Source organism: Strigops habroptila, chromosome 5 (genome assembly GCF_004027225.2).
Source record: "Strigops habroptila isolate Jane chromosome 5, bStrHab1.2.pri, whole genome shotgun sequence".
Taxonomy (NCBI): Eukaryota; Metazoa; Chordata; class Aves; order Psittaciformes; family Psittacidae; genus Strigops; species Strigops habroptila.
This window is the reverse complement of record NC_044281.2, coordinates 80,367,479-80,383,038: the sequence shown is the minus strand read 5'-3', so window position 1 is coordinate 80,383,038 and position 15,560 is coordinate 80,367,479. Positions and strand designations below refer to the sequence as shown.

Sequence of the window (15,560 nt, the reverse complement as noted above, 5' to 3'; positions counted from 1 at the left end):
GCGTGTTCCACATTTAACCAGTCCCTTTCCAAAACTAAAGCAATTCTACTCTCTTTTCCCGTGTGAAAATATTTATAGATGATCTCAGGCAAACAGCTTTGGAGCTGCATGAGACTGGAAATAAATGGAAGTCTAAATAACTTTAGATTTGCATTGACAGTGTAAACACACTCATTCAGTTCTTGCACTGAATCCTGGATAAGCACAGACGTTGTGATGCGTTTCCAAAGCACGTCTGGCAACTCAAAGCATGAGCTCAATGCTAAGACATTTACCACTAGCTAATTGCACCTGATCATCAAGAGGTAAAGGATTCTGGATTAGCAGTGGGAGAGAGGAGGGAAGGAGAGGAGCTCCATCGTGTCACTGTGGCTTTGCAGCCCATGGGTCACATCACAGCAAGCCCTGTGCTGCTGCAACACCCTGGAGCAACCTGCTCTAGTGGAAGGTGTCCCTGCCCATGGCAGGGGTTGGAACTGGATGAGCTTTAAGCTCCCTTCCAACACAAACCACTCTGGGATTCTGGGATTCTAAAACTAGACCTCTGTTGCGTATGCATTAATGCCAATAGATCATTGCCAGCAATTAAATGATGACTTTTTCAGAAGTAAAACTAGGTTTTGACTTTTTTTCCCTTCCCACCCTTTCAGTCAAGACTGTAAATACACCGGAGAAGAGGCTGTATTTCCCCTGCGCTTCCCCCATCCTGAACAAACCCTTTAGACGTTACTGAATATTAATATTAATAATATGAATAAAATATGGATTTTATAAATGTTTCAGAGACTAAAAAATGAAGCCGCAAATTAAATATGATATAGATTTAGTTCATGTACAATATATATGCAGTAATGACACTATCCCAGCATATTTCCTAGTACTCATTCACCTATCTTTAAGTGGCGATCACAGAATCCTGGAACGGTTTGGGTTGAAGGGACCTTAAAGCTCAACCAGTTCCAACCCCCTGACACGGGCAGGGACACCTTCCACTAGAGCAGGTTGCTCCAAGCCCCTGTGTCCAACCTGGCCTTGAACACTGCCAGGGATGGGGCAGCCACAGCTTCTCTGGACACCCTGTGCCAGCGCCTCAGCACCCTCAGGGAAGAACTTCTTCCTTGTATCTAACCTAAATCTCCCCGTTTAAGTTTGAACTCATTACCCCTTGTTCTACTACAGTTTCTGATGAATAGTCCCTCTAGGAGATGAACATGAATAGATTCTCCCAATTTTTGCCAGTCTCTAACCTGGTCTCTTTCCAGGCAAGGGATCGGTCTTACAGAAAAACACCCACTTTTTACTGCTACAACCTCTTAAAAACCCCACTCCTCTCTAATATCTCTATTTTGAAATCCAATTGTCCAGTTCAATCCTCCAAAGGAGTAATGCGAAGTATTATAAAGCTCAACTTGTAAAACATCACGTGCCCTGAACTGCAGAGCTCCAGTGGTCCCTTATCCACACTGGTGTTTGTGCTGCACCACACCACCTGCAACATCCCCTAAAACCCAGCCAAAGCTGGTCATTTTCCCAACATCATACGAGCAGCAGGACCCGTGTGTTTAAAATCCACTGCACAACCCTCTGAAAAATCTCTCTGTTTACTACAGAGCCAATTTATTCAGGTGAGGACAGCACGGCTGTGGCAAAGGATCCTGATAAATGAAATCTATATTCTTGAAGGTCAATAACTCCCAATCTGCTGCCTCACAGATTTGATGCCTTGGAAGGTTTCCCAGGTTTGCCCAGGACATGGCAGGTCTTCTGGAGGAATGAGCCGTACGGGGAGCTACTACACAGGATTTGTACGATGTACAACTCATTAATGCAAGAAACAATTTATCTGGAGAGTGTACCAGAGAGAGAGGTTGGCAACGGGGGAAGGAAAATGCTTCTTTTATATTGAAGGCTAAGAAAAATGTTTGTAGCCTAATTTCAGTTGTGTAGACGCACAAATTATTATGGGAAAGACTTCTGAGCATGCAGGAGGAGGTCTTTTTAGTGAAAACCTAGCAATTTAATTCAGTTTTGAAGCTGGATTGCTTGTTGCCCAGAAAGAACTGCAGCATCCAATTTAGGTTTTGAGGTTCCTTAATAGCAGCAGAGGAGGATCTTAGGTTATTTCTTAGCTCCTGCTGAGTTAATGGTCAGTAAAAATTAAATAGTTTAGGATAAGAATATTACCGTGCAAATCCTGATGTCTGAGGGACATTCCAAGCTGTTTAAATTTCAGATAGCATTAATTAACCATCATGTAAGCTTAATATTTGAAATCAGATGTCAAACCACAGTATTTCTCTATTGCTAGCATTGCATTGAAGATGTGTGAGATACAGCCATGGTTGGATAAACCTTTAAATCAACTTGCTATCCTCACTTGGAACATGGTCAAACAGCGTATCTTTCCTCTCTGAGGAATCTCTGTCCTTCACAGCTCCCAGGGCAGGCTCACAATCTGACGTGGGATATGAGCTGGCCACAAGCCTCGCACTGAGTTTTGGCAGACAGGTGAATTTCACCACTCTCTAGTCAGATGGAAGAAAAAGGCATTTGATGCCATCCCATGAGCCGGAAAAAAGACTTTTTAAGCCAAAAGCATGGCATTTACTGTGCAGTTTCAAATATTTTGTGTTTGTGGCTCAGTAAAGCAGTAAAAGCTTCTTTTTTTGAGGGGGGAAGAGGAAGGAGGAGCAGAAATAAACGATAACTGTGCATTTATCTACATTTTTCTCCTCACTTTCAGTTTATGAAGCAGCAGTGGAAGACACGGACTGATTTATAGACTGCAGCACCCACTGGCAAACGTGAACAACGTTGCTGTTTCTACATTGTATTGTGTAGGGATAAGAATGCTGCTGCTTCTTCGCAGCTCTAGAGATCACACAAACCCCTTTTAAAACTAATATCCTATCTCTGTTAACGACACTGAGTATTTCTTGGCTTCAGCATTTCATTAGCATTGACCAACATCAAATTTTCACTCCCATCCTTCATCGCTTTATTACTGCCACTATTTCTCCTTATCCTAGAGATACCCCAACCTACCAATTTTCAGGAAAACCCCTGGATTAAGGACTTTGTTGAAAGCCTCAGCAGAACACAGGAAGAGCAAACACTTCAGAGCAGCTCAAAGGACAGGTTAGACTGTGTGATGGGCATGAGGATAAGGCTCTTAAGGGCAAAAGCCAAGAGATGGAGATGAGACTCTAAAGTGCAACGCAGTGAAGAAAGATAATCTATGAGATAAAACTATGAGTATACTAAGGAAACTTGGAAGTAACACTTCATTTTGGAAACAAGGAGCTTAAAAGCGTATTGAAAAATATTACTAATAAGGAATCAACCCCATAAAGTAGAACAGCAAAATGCAGAAGTTGATTCTGACAATTTACTAAAGGTGAAAGGTGTACTTCAGCTTTGCAGAAGACTGGTTGAAGGACCAAAAGCCAAACAGAACTAAAAGAACAAGCTTCCTAAGACTAATATACTAAAAAATTGAAATCAAAATGAGGAATCTTACATGGATCTGAAGCTACAAATAACAGGTATATTCATGGTGCAGGACAGAAATTTGTTCTCAGCCAAAATGAGATGTCCATACTCCTGCTTTCAGTGCAAGCCCACACTCTGTATTATTAAATTACAAATTTATCAAGCACTTCTGGTCCACTCCATTTCAGTCAGTGTATGGAGGATTATACCCTCCTCTAAATTAATCTTGCCATGAATCTTACTAATTAGCTATTAAGCCTCATGGTTGATCTTCAGTTGAAAGTGCACCACGTGTTCTCCCTGAGGAATTGGAATCATCATAGAACCCTGGAATGGTTTGTGTTGGAAGGGACCTTAAAGCTCATCCAGCTCCAACCCCCTGCCACGGGCAGGGACACCTTCCACTAGAGCAGGTTGCTCCAAGCCCCTGTGTCCAACCTGGCCTTGAACACTGCCAGGGATGGGGCAGCCACAGCTTCTCTGGGCACCCTGTGCCAGTGCCTCAGCACCCTCACAGGGAAGAGCTTCTGCCCAAGAGCTCATCTCAGTCTCCCCTCTGGCAGGTTAAAGCCAATCCCCTTGTCCTGTCCCTACAGGCCCTTGTCCAAAGCCCCTCTCCAGGTTTCCTGGAGCCCCTTTAGGCACTGGAGCTCCTCTAAGGTGTCACCTTAAGGAGCCTTCTCCAGGCTGAACAAGCCCAGCTCTCTTAGCCTGTCTCCGTAAGAGAGATGCATTTACTCCACTAAGAGAAAGGAAATCCTTTTCCTTCATTTCTTCTACTCAATGTTTCTAACCATATATACTTCCCATCCACATGTCCGCAGCTTCCCATCAGGCAGGCTGGAGTGGAAGAGGCAATGTCACAACAACTTTAAAACAAACTTCCTGAGCTTCTGTAAAAGCCAGGAAGTAGCTCTACAGCTGCCCAGGATAAAGTGACCTTCTTTGACATCTCTTGCTAACTTGATGGGAAGAGAAAGTAAAGTAATGGGATCAACCCAGAGTGATTTGCCAGCCAGAGACACAGATGGGAGATTATAGTCAAAAAACGACAAACTGGTTGGTGTATTGATACAGTCTTCTAAAAACACAGACAAAATACTATTTCAGATGTGTTCCTCATCATGGAATGGCATAGTTATAGTAGCTGTTGGATCGCATTTGCAAACTACATAGGTAAACAGAAGTTGGTTTAACCTAATGTTAGAACATCCCAAATGAGAGGATTAGCTTAATTCTACTGTGGAAACCCCAACTTTGAGCTTCCTGACATTTGAAAATTCATGTTAGATGCTCATATTCTCAGTGAATATTGATTTGTTTTTCCTTTTCACTGAACAATGCAAAAAGTTATCACCAACTCGAAATGGACAGAAAATGCGAGAAGAAAGATCTGTAACTAGGAAAAGAGTGCTTTGAAAATGAATCATCTCCTCACACACACACACACACACACAAAATCATGCAGGAATGATACGACTTCTGAAAGGAACAGGAATTAGTAATCACAGTGGTCCCTTCAATATCATTGTTCACCCTAAGTTTGTAGAATCATGAAGATTCAGTTGTATAATCTACCTATAAGGGAAAACACAGCATTTCCAGTGCTATTTCCTTTGAAAGCAGGCACAGCCTTATTTCTAGCTGTAAAACCTGAAAGAATGAAGACTGCTTATTCAGCCTAACACGGGTCTCTCAGGCGTGGAGGCCGTGCTGGGTAATGTGGCACAGGCTGGAAAGTAAGCAGCAGGTATTTTGCCTGCTGTTTATATAAACAGCTCATTAGCTCTATCAGCAGAAACAGGGTGGCTACAGCTTTAAGCCAGGTTGTTTTCAGTGCAGCTCAAAAGGATGCTGCAGCTTCTAATTTACAGCTAAAACGCATTGGCCCCAGTGCTCAGAAGAACAATTCCCACCGCCTGTATACGAGTATCATAAAAGACTAACTGGGAAGCCATAAAGATGTAAACCAACAAAATAAAAACATGTGACTTCTGGCTTTTCCCTTCCGGAGAGGAATGCAATGTTAAAATGTACTTGCAAATCAGCTCTGACCTCTATTGAGGTTCTCCTTTCCTGCTGTTAAAGGGTTAGTAAAAGCTTGCTGGGCAGCAGGAGCGTGCTGTGGAAACCAATGCTAGCCACTGCACAAGCACCAAGGCACCTACACAAGCCTCTGCATTTATTTGGCACCCTTTATTAACAACTTCTAAATATTCCATTGAGATAAGGTGTAAAAGTTGACCTTTTAGTGTTTCTATCAAAATACTAATCTGATTCTCCTACAAACTGACTTGGAAAACATGAGCTGGTTGGATAATATTCAAGTTCTGCCCGAAAATGACATTTCTATTTGCAAGACATTTATGCAACAAAGATTGCTTTTGAAAACCCAAGTTTGCGTCTCTGAAATATTCTGTCAAAGAGATTTCTACTTCTGTATTCAATACTTTTGTGCATAAAATACTCAAACACTGATATGTCCCTGTCTACCAAGTTAAACTCTTCACCTCTGGTGACAGGTAACACCAGCACACTCCCCTTCCCACCATGTAATGCCCAATGCAAACTCACTGTGCAATAAAAGATGCAATTGTAATTCATCTAAGAATATTTCCACCTTCTTATAACATGAACCACAGACATCCATTCTCCGAGGGAATCATTTTGTGTACAACAGGAAAAACAAGGGTAGCTGAAGGATTGCCTTAGCTGTTGTAATTGCCAGAAAACCTAAGTCCCCCAGACTACATGCATCACTTTCTTATTTTCTCCGTGGCATCGTATGCACATCTATTTCCCCTTAACACAGCAGTTATAATGTACCATTGATTTCTCTTTCCTCTTTTTTTTAGTATCATTACTTTAAGTGCTAGCTGGTGGACCGTTTACATAAAGCACTCCAAATAACTTCTAACAAGTTTAAAGCTCCCTGAAGGTCACTGGATGCAAACTACATTTACTATTCAACTTAGAGAGAAAAGCAAAGAAACGTATTTGGACTTTTTTCTTCCCTTTTTACCTTGCCCTTGTCAAAGTAATGGATAATTTCTTGATAGAGTTGATCTTTCAACTGTCCTTGAGTAGCAGCTTGGTATCCATCCCGCTGGGTAAGGTGTGCTGCACATGCTTCTTCTGACCACTAAATCATACAAGAAAGAGGGAAAAAGGGAAAGCAAATCAAAAGGTATGAAGTATGTCAGTAAAATGAGGCTAAATAAAACAAACATTTTTTGTTTAAAGTCCTGGTACCACAGTTAATGCTCTAACAAAGATTTTTTCTGCAGTTGTGTACTTTGATTCCTTGGGCACAAAGACCATGTATTTGAATACTCTAATTGGAGGCTAATTGCATGTATCAGCTGGAGGGAAGCTTCATGAGGTAGTTTCTTCTCCTCAGTGAGTTTGAGGAGACCGACCTTGGCCTGCTGATGGGTACAACCTGCTGGATGCATAATGAACATTTTCAGATTTATGTTGAGTGAGGCCCCAAAGCAAAGATACATCCATATGAATGGAAAGGACTACAGAACAGAAAATAAATGGCTAAAAATCATTGAGAATGTTTGGAGGCACAGAAAAGCACAACTAACTTTATACAGCTTGTCTTAGTAGCTCTTCCTCTTCCAGCAAATGCCTAATGGATGAGGAGCGAGGCACAGATATTAAATGAATTTCCTTGTAGACCTGATAGGACCAAGCAATTCCCTACATCTTTCTTCCTTGCACATGCATATTCTGGTGTCCAGTAAGGGATGGATTCAATGGAAACCTCGGGACTCTAGTATTCCTATCGCCTCTTCTTCATCTCCCTTCTCTCCTCCCACTAATATTCCCTACAACCTACCTGGGGGTGAAACAACACTGGCGTTTTCCCCAGAGAGGACACAAATACTAAAGCCTACCCTTCCATAACAATTTCCATGAGTCTAGCAGGAAATTAGTACCTTATAGACTCACTAACCTCTATCAAATCAAATCATATCACAAGCCTCCATTAAATCAAATGACACTTCTTATAGATTGAAAAAGAGTCAGGGACAGGTGCTCCAATAGGACTTGTTGCCTTCAGAAATTGAGTTCAAAAACATAAATTAATGCAAGAATTGTTCACTTTCTTCTCTGAAAATCAAAGTTACTAAAGGAGGAGGTCTGCCTGCTCAAATAAAATGCTGTCATGCTAGGAAAAGAAGAAAAGATCATGCAGAAATCAGCAATTCACAGATTCATTCACAGAATTACTGTTACATCATAGAATCAGAGAATGGTTTGGGCTGGGAAGGACCTTAAAGTCATCCAGTTCCAACCCCCTGCCATGAGCAGGGACACCTTCCACTAGATCAGGTTGCTCAAGGCCCTGTCTCAGATCTCAGGATCTCAGTCTCCTGCAAATCATGTTGTGCTGCAGGTTGAATGCTCTCCCTATAGTGCATCTGTGTGGAAAATCCATAGCTTTCCTTTATTAAGATAACTATGGGAAAGCCAACAAAAGAAGGATTTTCTACTTTCAGTTCTACTGCCAAAAATGAGAATGTTTTCCCACTGAACTGAAATTAGGCAAGGTCACATCCTGCTCTGTTTTAACTCTCATATGTTGACATACCAACAACTTGGTAAGACTACTCAAGCACAAGGGGTATTACAGGTTCAGCTGACTGTGTGAATGAAAATAAGCATGAAAACTAACATCATCCAGTTTTACCTCCTGCATCTTAATAAATCTTGCTCAATTACATCTTCATTTGGCCAAAATGTTTGCGTTTGGCTAAAGCAGACAACTTGGACAACTTTGTACCACGAAGCTGTGCTTCTGAGCAACACAAACTTCCTGGAGTCTGCAATGTGATCGCATCTCTTTCAACATACTAAGAGCTACTATTTTCTGTTTAGTTTTGAACATCTTAATTTTGACTAAATGGGATGAAAATACAACTCGAGTCTGTTTTTTGAGTGCACTTGAATGGCTCGCAGTAATCTAGGAAGAGATGGTGGCTCTCTCTCCACAGAGCCAGCCTTCTTGCACATTTAAAGGTGAAATTATGGAAAACTCTCAGTCCTGACCTAAATGTGATCCCATTAAAACTGGTGTAATGAAACATATGCCAGCGAGGAATGTCATTGAAAATTCTGTCCTCAAGGTTTGACAGAAAACTCAAGTGCTTAAAGTTACACACACGTCAGTATTGCCGCTCAAGCAATACTCAACTCCTCCATCTGCTAACTACTGGTAGTAACAGGATATTGTATGAGATAGATTGATACACTTTTTGAATAAAATAATTCCAAACTATAACATAGTTATATTTCTGAACAAACATATAGTTAGCGATGAAACCTGTGACAAATATTATCCTTACATTTGCCATCTTCTATAGATTCCTATTATAAGAGAAGGAAACTGGATATCTCTTTTCAGTAAATTAAAGGAGTATATTAACATACTCATCTGGTCTCCAAAAACATTCTTCAAGAAAAAACAAAACTGGCTAAACTCTAATTTAATGTCTCATAAAGCATATTGCCTAGCAAGATCAAGCCATAACAGGTAAAAGTTTGACATTTTGAGGCATGGTTCATTCCATCATTTTTGCAGGCAACGCAGCACCTGTGGCAGGGAATGAACGCTTTATCTTGTCTAAAAGGTTCATTCATGTGAAGTGTGATGAGCAAGCACTGCACAATTTGGCAGTTCTGTTTTATGTCCCTCGTGGGAATAAGTGAGATCTTCATAGCCACAAACTCAGCGAGTTACTCACTCGATCTACCCACAGGCAACCAACTGCATCAGCCTGTGTGACTGAAGGTGTCAGAGCCATCTCCTCACATCTTCACCTCTTTGACACATGTCTTAGCACAGAAAAGTTCATTACCAAAGAAGTGCCTGTATCCTTTCCTGTGAGGGTGCTGAGGCGCTGGCACAGGGTGCCCAGAGAAGCTGTGGCTGCCCCATCCCTGGCAGTGTTCAAGGCCAGGTTGGACACAGGGGCTTGGAGCAACCTGCTCTAGTGGAAGGTGTCCCTGCCCGTGGCAGGGGGTTGGAATTGGATGAGCTTTAAGGTCCCTTCCAACACAAACCAGTCTATGATTCTAAGAAGATGAAAAGCATGCTCTAACACAGCATGCAGTTGTTAATCTGTTTACAATGCAGATGTTCTAAGGGTGACAAACAATACCACTACGGGTTACTGCTGACATGACTTTCAAAGCTTGTGATGGATTTTGGTGTTTACCTTGAGAAGCTTTGCATGCAGAAGTAGCGTGTAGGCAGCTTCCGTATAGTTATCGCATTCTTTGTGCAGGTCACACAGCTTGTACAAATACCTGCAAGTAATAAAAACAATAGTTCTTAAAAAAGGTTGGTTCTTAAATGTTACTAAATAATTTAGTTTGGAGATCACAATGGTTCAACTCTATCTCCAAACAACTAAATGTATGTGGGATTAGTTAAAGCTCCTATTTCTGTGTGCAGGCAAGCTTTAAGACCATCTGCATTTCCACTGTTGTCTTTTTCCAATGCATATAAATGACTTGTGATGATTAATGTATCAAATACAGATTTTTTTGCAGGAGCTATCATTCCAATTGTTCAGCCAGGGAGATAGATATAAGTCTTTTTTCTTACCTCCAATAACATCACATCTCTGGAAGGGGATTCTCTTCATTCGGTTGTTGGGTTTTATTAGTGACAGTTCAAAAACTATTAAAACTGTTTTGAAAAGCCAATGAAAATGCATAACTTTGATATTTATTATGATACATTGTAAGCTTGTTAATAGAAACAGGAGATAATTTGGGTGGGGGTTTGCCAGTGAGAAGCAGTTTGTCTTTATAGAGATGCTGAACAGGGCAGCCCACCAGCTCCATACCTACATATTTGTTCACAATTGCAAATCCTGCCTTTTGCTAGATTTTACCTTCTTTTTGCAGACTAATAAAGCACTAAAACAATTCAAGCAACAGGAAACAAGTTCACAAGTGAAAATTCTTCCAACAAGGTAACAAGCACCTGAGAATGAATTCATGAATAATATTTAGATACCTAAAAGGGCGCTAAAACCACAAGCTTCATCATTTTAGCACAATGGTCGAGCCAATTTTAAGCCAAAGAACAAAGAGAGGACCAGGAACCCTGAGGTTTACAAAAAGCACAACAATCTATTACCATTTTTACTTTGTGGGAAAATAGATTTTGAAAGGCTCCTAAAAGCTTTACATTTCAAATAGGCATCAGTCATACTATTATTCAATAGCCCTTTTTACCCCAAGACACATATTTTGTACCTCACCAGGAGGCTAACTTATTTTCCTACTCAGGTTACTTTGGACTTCTTTAGTTCCTTCATGTGACAATACTCCTGAGGACCTCAGTGTTCATCATAATATAACTGAAGGAGAAGGGGGACAAAATATATGTCACGACTCTAATTTCTCATGCTCACCGTTTTTCAGGTAAGTTCTTTAATGTACCTGAGGTTCAAGGTATGGTTTTTAACCTCTTTTCCCCAAGCTGAATGCTTAACACGAGCTTAGTTTCCTCCCATTACACTACAGAAAGGAAAGCAGAGTTTGACACCAGTCGTGATTACAAACCTGATGTACATTTCTTCTCGCTCAATCTCCTTGTAGAAGTTCTGAAAAACAACATCATTTTGTTACAAATCCTTTGATTTCACAGCCTGGGATGTACACAGAACATGCTCTGAATTAAAAATTCATAACTACGGAACATCGACCTCAAAACTGCAAAATGAAATTTGCCTCCAGTGCTAGAACACAAGTTATTTAACGCATAAAGTCGAATGCTGTGATGTTTCATGATGTATCGTATTAGGGCTTATGTCTCATTGCAAAGGTTAAGAATTTGGAAGAATTTTACTGCTAGAAATGTGCTTCTGGCATTTGCAAGTCACACATCATCAACCATTTGCACTTGAAACTTTGCAATACGCAAACCCATCATTTTTAAGCAACAGTTGTTCTATGGATTTAAAACTCCAAACCTTACTTGAGCAATACATCATCTGCCCTTGAATTCTAATAGTTTCTTTGGAAATAAAAAGTTGGATTAGTGTTATTTATCTGGTTTCATATGCCACATATTACCATCACTTTCTTCAGAAATGTCTGAATGCCTCCGGTCTTGAGATAAACTAGTTAACACGACAAATATTGGAAATGCAAGATATGATAAATTGGGTGAGATATTAAAGGCATTTCTGAATCTAGTTTAAAGTTTGCCTTCAAAAGTTAAAATATATCTAAGAAAACAAAATACAAAGACATTTCTTCGCTGAATTCATTTCTGAATTCTTTCCGAATTAAAGTTCATTTCAATGTGAAATGAAACCAGTCTGAGTAGCCATTAATCATAGAACCATGGAATGGTTTGTGTTGGAAAGGACCATAATGCTCATCCAGTTCCAAGCCCCTGCCACGGGCAGGGACACCTTCCACTAGAGCAGGTTGCTCCAAGCCCCTGTGTCCAACCTGGCCTTGAACACTGCCAGGGATGGGGCAGCCACAGCTTCTCTGGGCACCCTGTGCCAGCGCCTCAGCACCCTCACAGGGAAGAGCTTCTGCCTCAGAGCTCATCTCAATCTCCCCTCTGGCAGTTTAAAGCCATTCCTCTTGTCCTGTCCCTACAGACCCTTGTAAAAAGCCCCTCTAACAGATGCAAAATCTCAATACAAACCTGCTCCCTTCAAAAAGAACCGAAAAATTATCGAATCTATATTCCACAGTTGGAAATGATGTATTATTCCCTGGACATACCATTTTAGTTGACATAACCACTCCCTGATTTTGACTTCAACTCCAAAGACAAACTGAACCACATGAACAATTTCTGCTGGTTTATCTTACTTGTGTTTTGATTGCATTTTTAAAGTAGAGGAGACTTCTGAGTTAGGTGGATCAATAATGTTATTGAATTTTATCCCAATATTGCTGCCAGCTGCTCTGCCCTTCTGATACAGTTCAAGTAGCGACATGAAATCAACCAAAATGGGAAGAGGCTTTGGCAGCAGGCTGATGTTACGTTTCCCACAGTTCCCTCTCCTCCAGAAGCAGTCTCTGCCCCTGCCCCATCTCTGGGGACAGGTTCCCAGATCCCCCTTATGCTGTGCTGGCCCACGTGTGTGTGGCTCTGCAGCCAAGGGGGCGAGGAACTGGTGGGGATGAGAAGTAACCAGAGGGGAAGAGCCTGAGCTTTCAGCAAGATCCCTCCTTAGGTCTTCCCCATCCCTGGCAGTGTTCAAGGCCAGGTTGGACACAGGGGCTTGGAGCAACCTGGTCTGGTGGAAGGTGGCCCTGCCCGTGGCAGGGGGTTGGAACTGGATGAGCTTCAAACCCAAACCATTCCATGACTCTATGATCTGCTTTGCTACCTTGGTGGCATGTTTGCTTTTACCAAGATTGTCAGCAGTCGGAATAAGCAGCTGAGTGAATGGAGACAGCTTGTATTTTATTTTTTAACATTAGCACTGGCTTAAATGCATCTTAAAACCTCTGACTTAAATTATAGTCAATACAGGTAAACTTAATCCCGTGAAAGCCTCTGCTTTCCCAATTAATAACTCTTTGAGACCTCAGGTGGGAATTGTGCTGAGTATCAGCCCTGGGTTGGATTTTTGCAAAGGCATAAATTTCACTTCAGGTGCCTGGAGAATGATGAAAAGGCTCAGTTGGCCCTGGAGGGCAAATGGGACTTTAAAATCAAGCTCCAGTTTTAAATCACGCCTACTGAAAGCGAAGGGAAGTTCTGCCCTGAGATGCTTTCCTGCATTTCCTGCAGACTTCAATGTGTGGCTGTCTCACGGTGATTTAACTTGGCAGCAGTAAGTCACCCACAATATTTATCATCTACAAACACTTGAAAAATTCAGATGACAAAAATCAGCATCAGGAGATGCTGTTACAGACACTCAGAGCAAACAAAACCAACCCCCAAGTGTGCCATCAGTCCCCCTGCGCTTGGTACGGTGAGGATTACTCGGAGGAGTATTATGATGAAGGGAAGGAGAAATAAATTCACCTTCCCAAGGAAATTTTCCAGGTTTATAAATTGTTGTCATGTTTTAAAGCATACGGTGTATGTGATTTTTTATTTCCTTGCTGGAACTGGCAGCTTTTCTAACTCCAGTTCTGCTTGGGAGGATGCTATGACTTTTCTACAGGCAAACTAATAGCACTTACTGATCAACAACTGGTGACAACTCTTCAGGTCCCTCCTCTTTTCCCATTTCCTAAATGTTCTTTTGTGCACAGAGGGGAAAAACAAACTAAAAATAAATTCCCAATATCTCATTTGATGTCTCCATCTTCTCTCCTATCCTAATGGGCACCATTTAACTTACAGCTTACGCGACAGTGCAGCACAACGGTTGCACTATGCGAGCCGAGGACATCTGCATTACATGCAAGTACTAAAGCTACAAACTGTTTACTCTGCTCTTTCCAGACCAGCCTGCACAAAATCCATCAGCCATAGCACATAAACAATAAATGCTGTCTGTGCCCCTCATATTTAAGCTACATAAAAGCTTTAGTAATGATACAGAGATGAAAGCTCTGAATACTTAGTGGCTAACAATTTGATACCGAGTCTTACCGGAAAAATCAACTAGTACTATATTTGGGGGTCTCTAAAATGTATTTTCCTATTTTTCCATATGTGCTGATTTTGTGTTAGTAAAATCTTATGCTCTAATGCATCCACTGAGGAGCACGATGTGAGCGCTATGGGGATAACTTCACCGCTTCCAACTGTAGCCTAAATGGACAAAGGTTTGTAGTATAGAGTAGACACTCCAGAATTTCTAGAGCTTAGAGGAGGAAATTTCACATCAGTGAGGAAAACAACCCCAGCTTTTTCTGCTGTGAATGAAATAGTAACACTCAAATTTCCTCAAAAAATTTGAATATGAAAGCTGAGCAATAAGCATAATACAAATGGAATTGCAAATGCATGAAGATTTTGGTAGTAAACTGCGTATTACTCCAACGTTCTGTATGTTAAAGTGGTTTCCTGCATAAAGTTGTTCATACATCAACTGTAAATGTCAATGAACAGCCCTCAAAGATCAGGCCCTGAAACATTTCTTCTTAAATCTACCCTTACAATCAAATATAGAAGTAATAATCCAGGTTTTCATAGATTCACCTTCATCAAAAAAGCAAAGAAACCCAAAAGTACTTCAAACTTTCGTGAGATTCCCAACACATACTCTTGTTTCACACAAGTCTCTTGTTAAAGGTGTAAAATGAAGGATGCAACAGTCATTTAAGCTGGGGACTTCTCTTTGCTTACCAGCACGTTGACAGTACAGCTCATGCGGTTCTCCTTGTTCTCATCATGCATTATGGTCCTGTAGTCCAACAACCTCTCCATTAAGCGGACCACGAGTTTCACAAAGGTTTCTCCACTCTTAGCAAGGTATTTGTGCTTTCTGCAGTGCTCCAGGAGGCTGAAAAACCAATTCCATTCGCCTTGTTAATCACATGTAGAAAAACCCCCCTTTGACTCAGGTGCAATCTTAAACACTGTGCATCATTAACAGGTTCTAATTCTTTCTGGGCTACAAAGTTCATTGTAGCCTAATTGCTCTCTCACTCCTGCCTCTACTGTGACATAAATCTCGCTGCTGCTCAACACTTACATTTTGTCAAATAACACTTTGTACTGCTCATCTCCTCGGCCTCCTTCCACTTCATGATCCAGTTTCGTGATGATCTCATTTTCAAACTACAATTAAACAAAGCAAGCGTAAATAATCAGATGGCAAATCTTTCACTTCATTACTGGAGGCTCGGTGGTTCACAGATTGGTTGGGTATCTCGGTGAGATGTTTAGCCACTATTTCAAAGCCTGATTGACTTTAGGAGTTTGCGGTCGCTGGTATTAGAGCATCCACGATGATGTCCTGCCCTACAAGGATGTTTTTGTTGAAGAAATCATTGGTCATGTTGTTAAATGATGTGTAAATATTTGCATTATGAAAAACTAAGTAAGGAAGTTCATGATACGAGTGAGGGCAGGGAAGACACAAAGCCAGGCACAGAATGTCCCC

General features: G+C 41.2%; 1 protein-coding gene across 2 annotated transcripts in view; it reads right to left on the bottom strand.

Moving 5' to 3' along the window:
* Window positions 1–15,560, bottom strand: part of DOCK1 (dedicator of cytokinesis 1) — a 312,805-nt gene that overhangs the window by 53,080 nt on the left and 244,165 nt on the right. For both annotated transcript variants that reach the window (XM_030486111.1, XM_030486112.1), the window contains exons 34-38: window positions 15,150–15,235; window positions 14,801–14,957; window positions 11,083–11,123; window positions 9,723–9,813; window positions 6,515–6,634 (exon numbers count right to left, since the gene is read on the bottom strand). In XM_030486111.1, coding sequence (XP_030341971.1) covers window positions 6,515–6,634; window positions 9,723–9,813; window positions 11,083–11,123; window positions 14,801–14,957; window positions 15,150–15,235 — 495 coding nt within the window. The remainder of the gene's footprint in view (window positions 1–6,514; window positions 6,635–9,722; window positions 9,814–11,082; window positions 11,124–14,800; window positions 14,958–15,149; window positions 15,236–15,560) is intronic.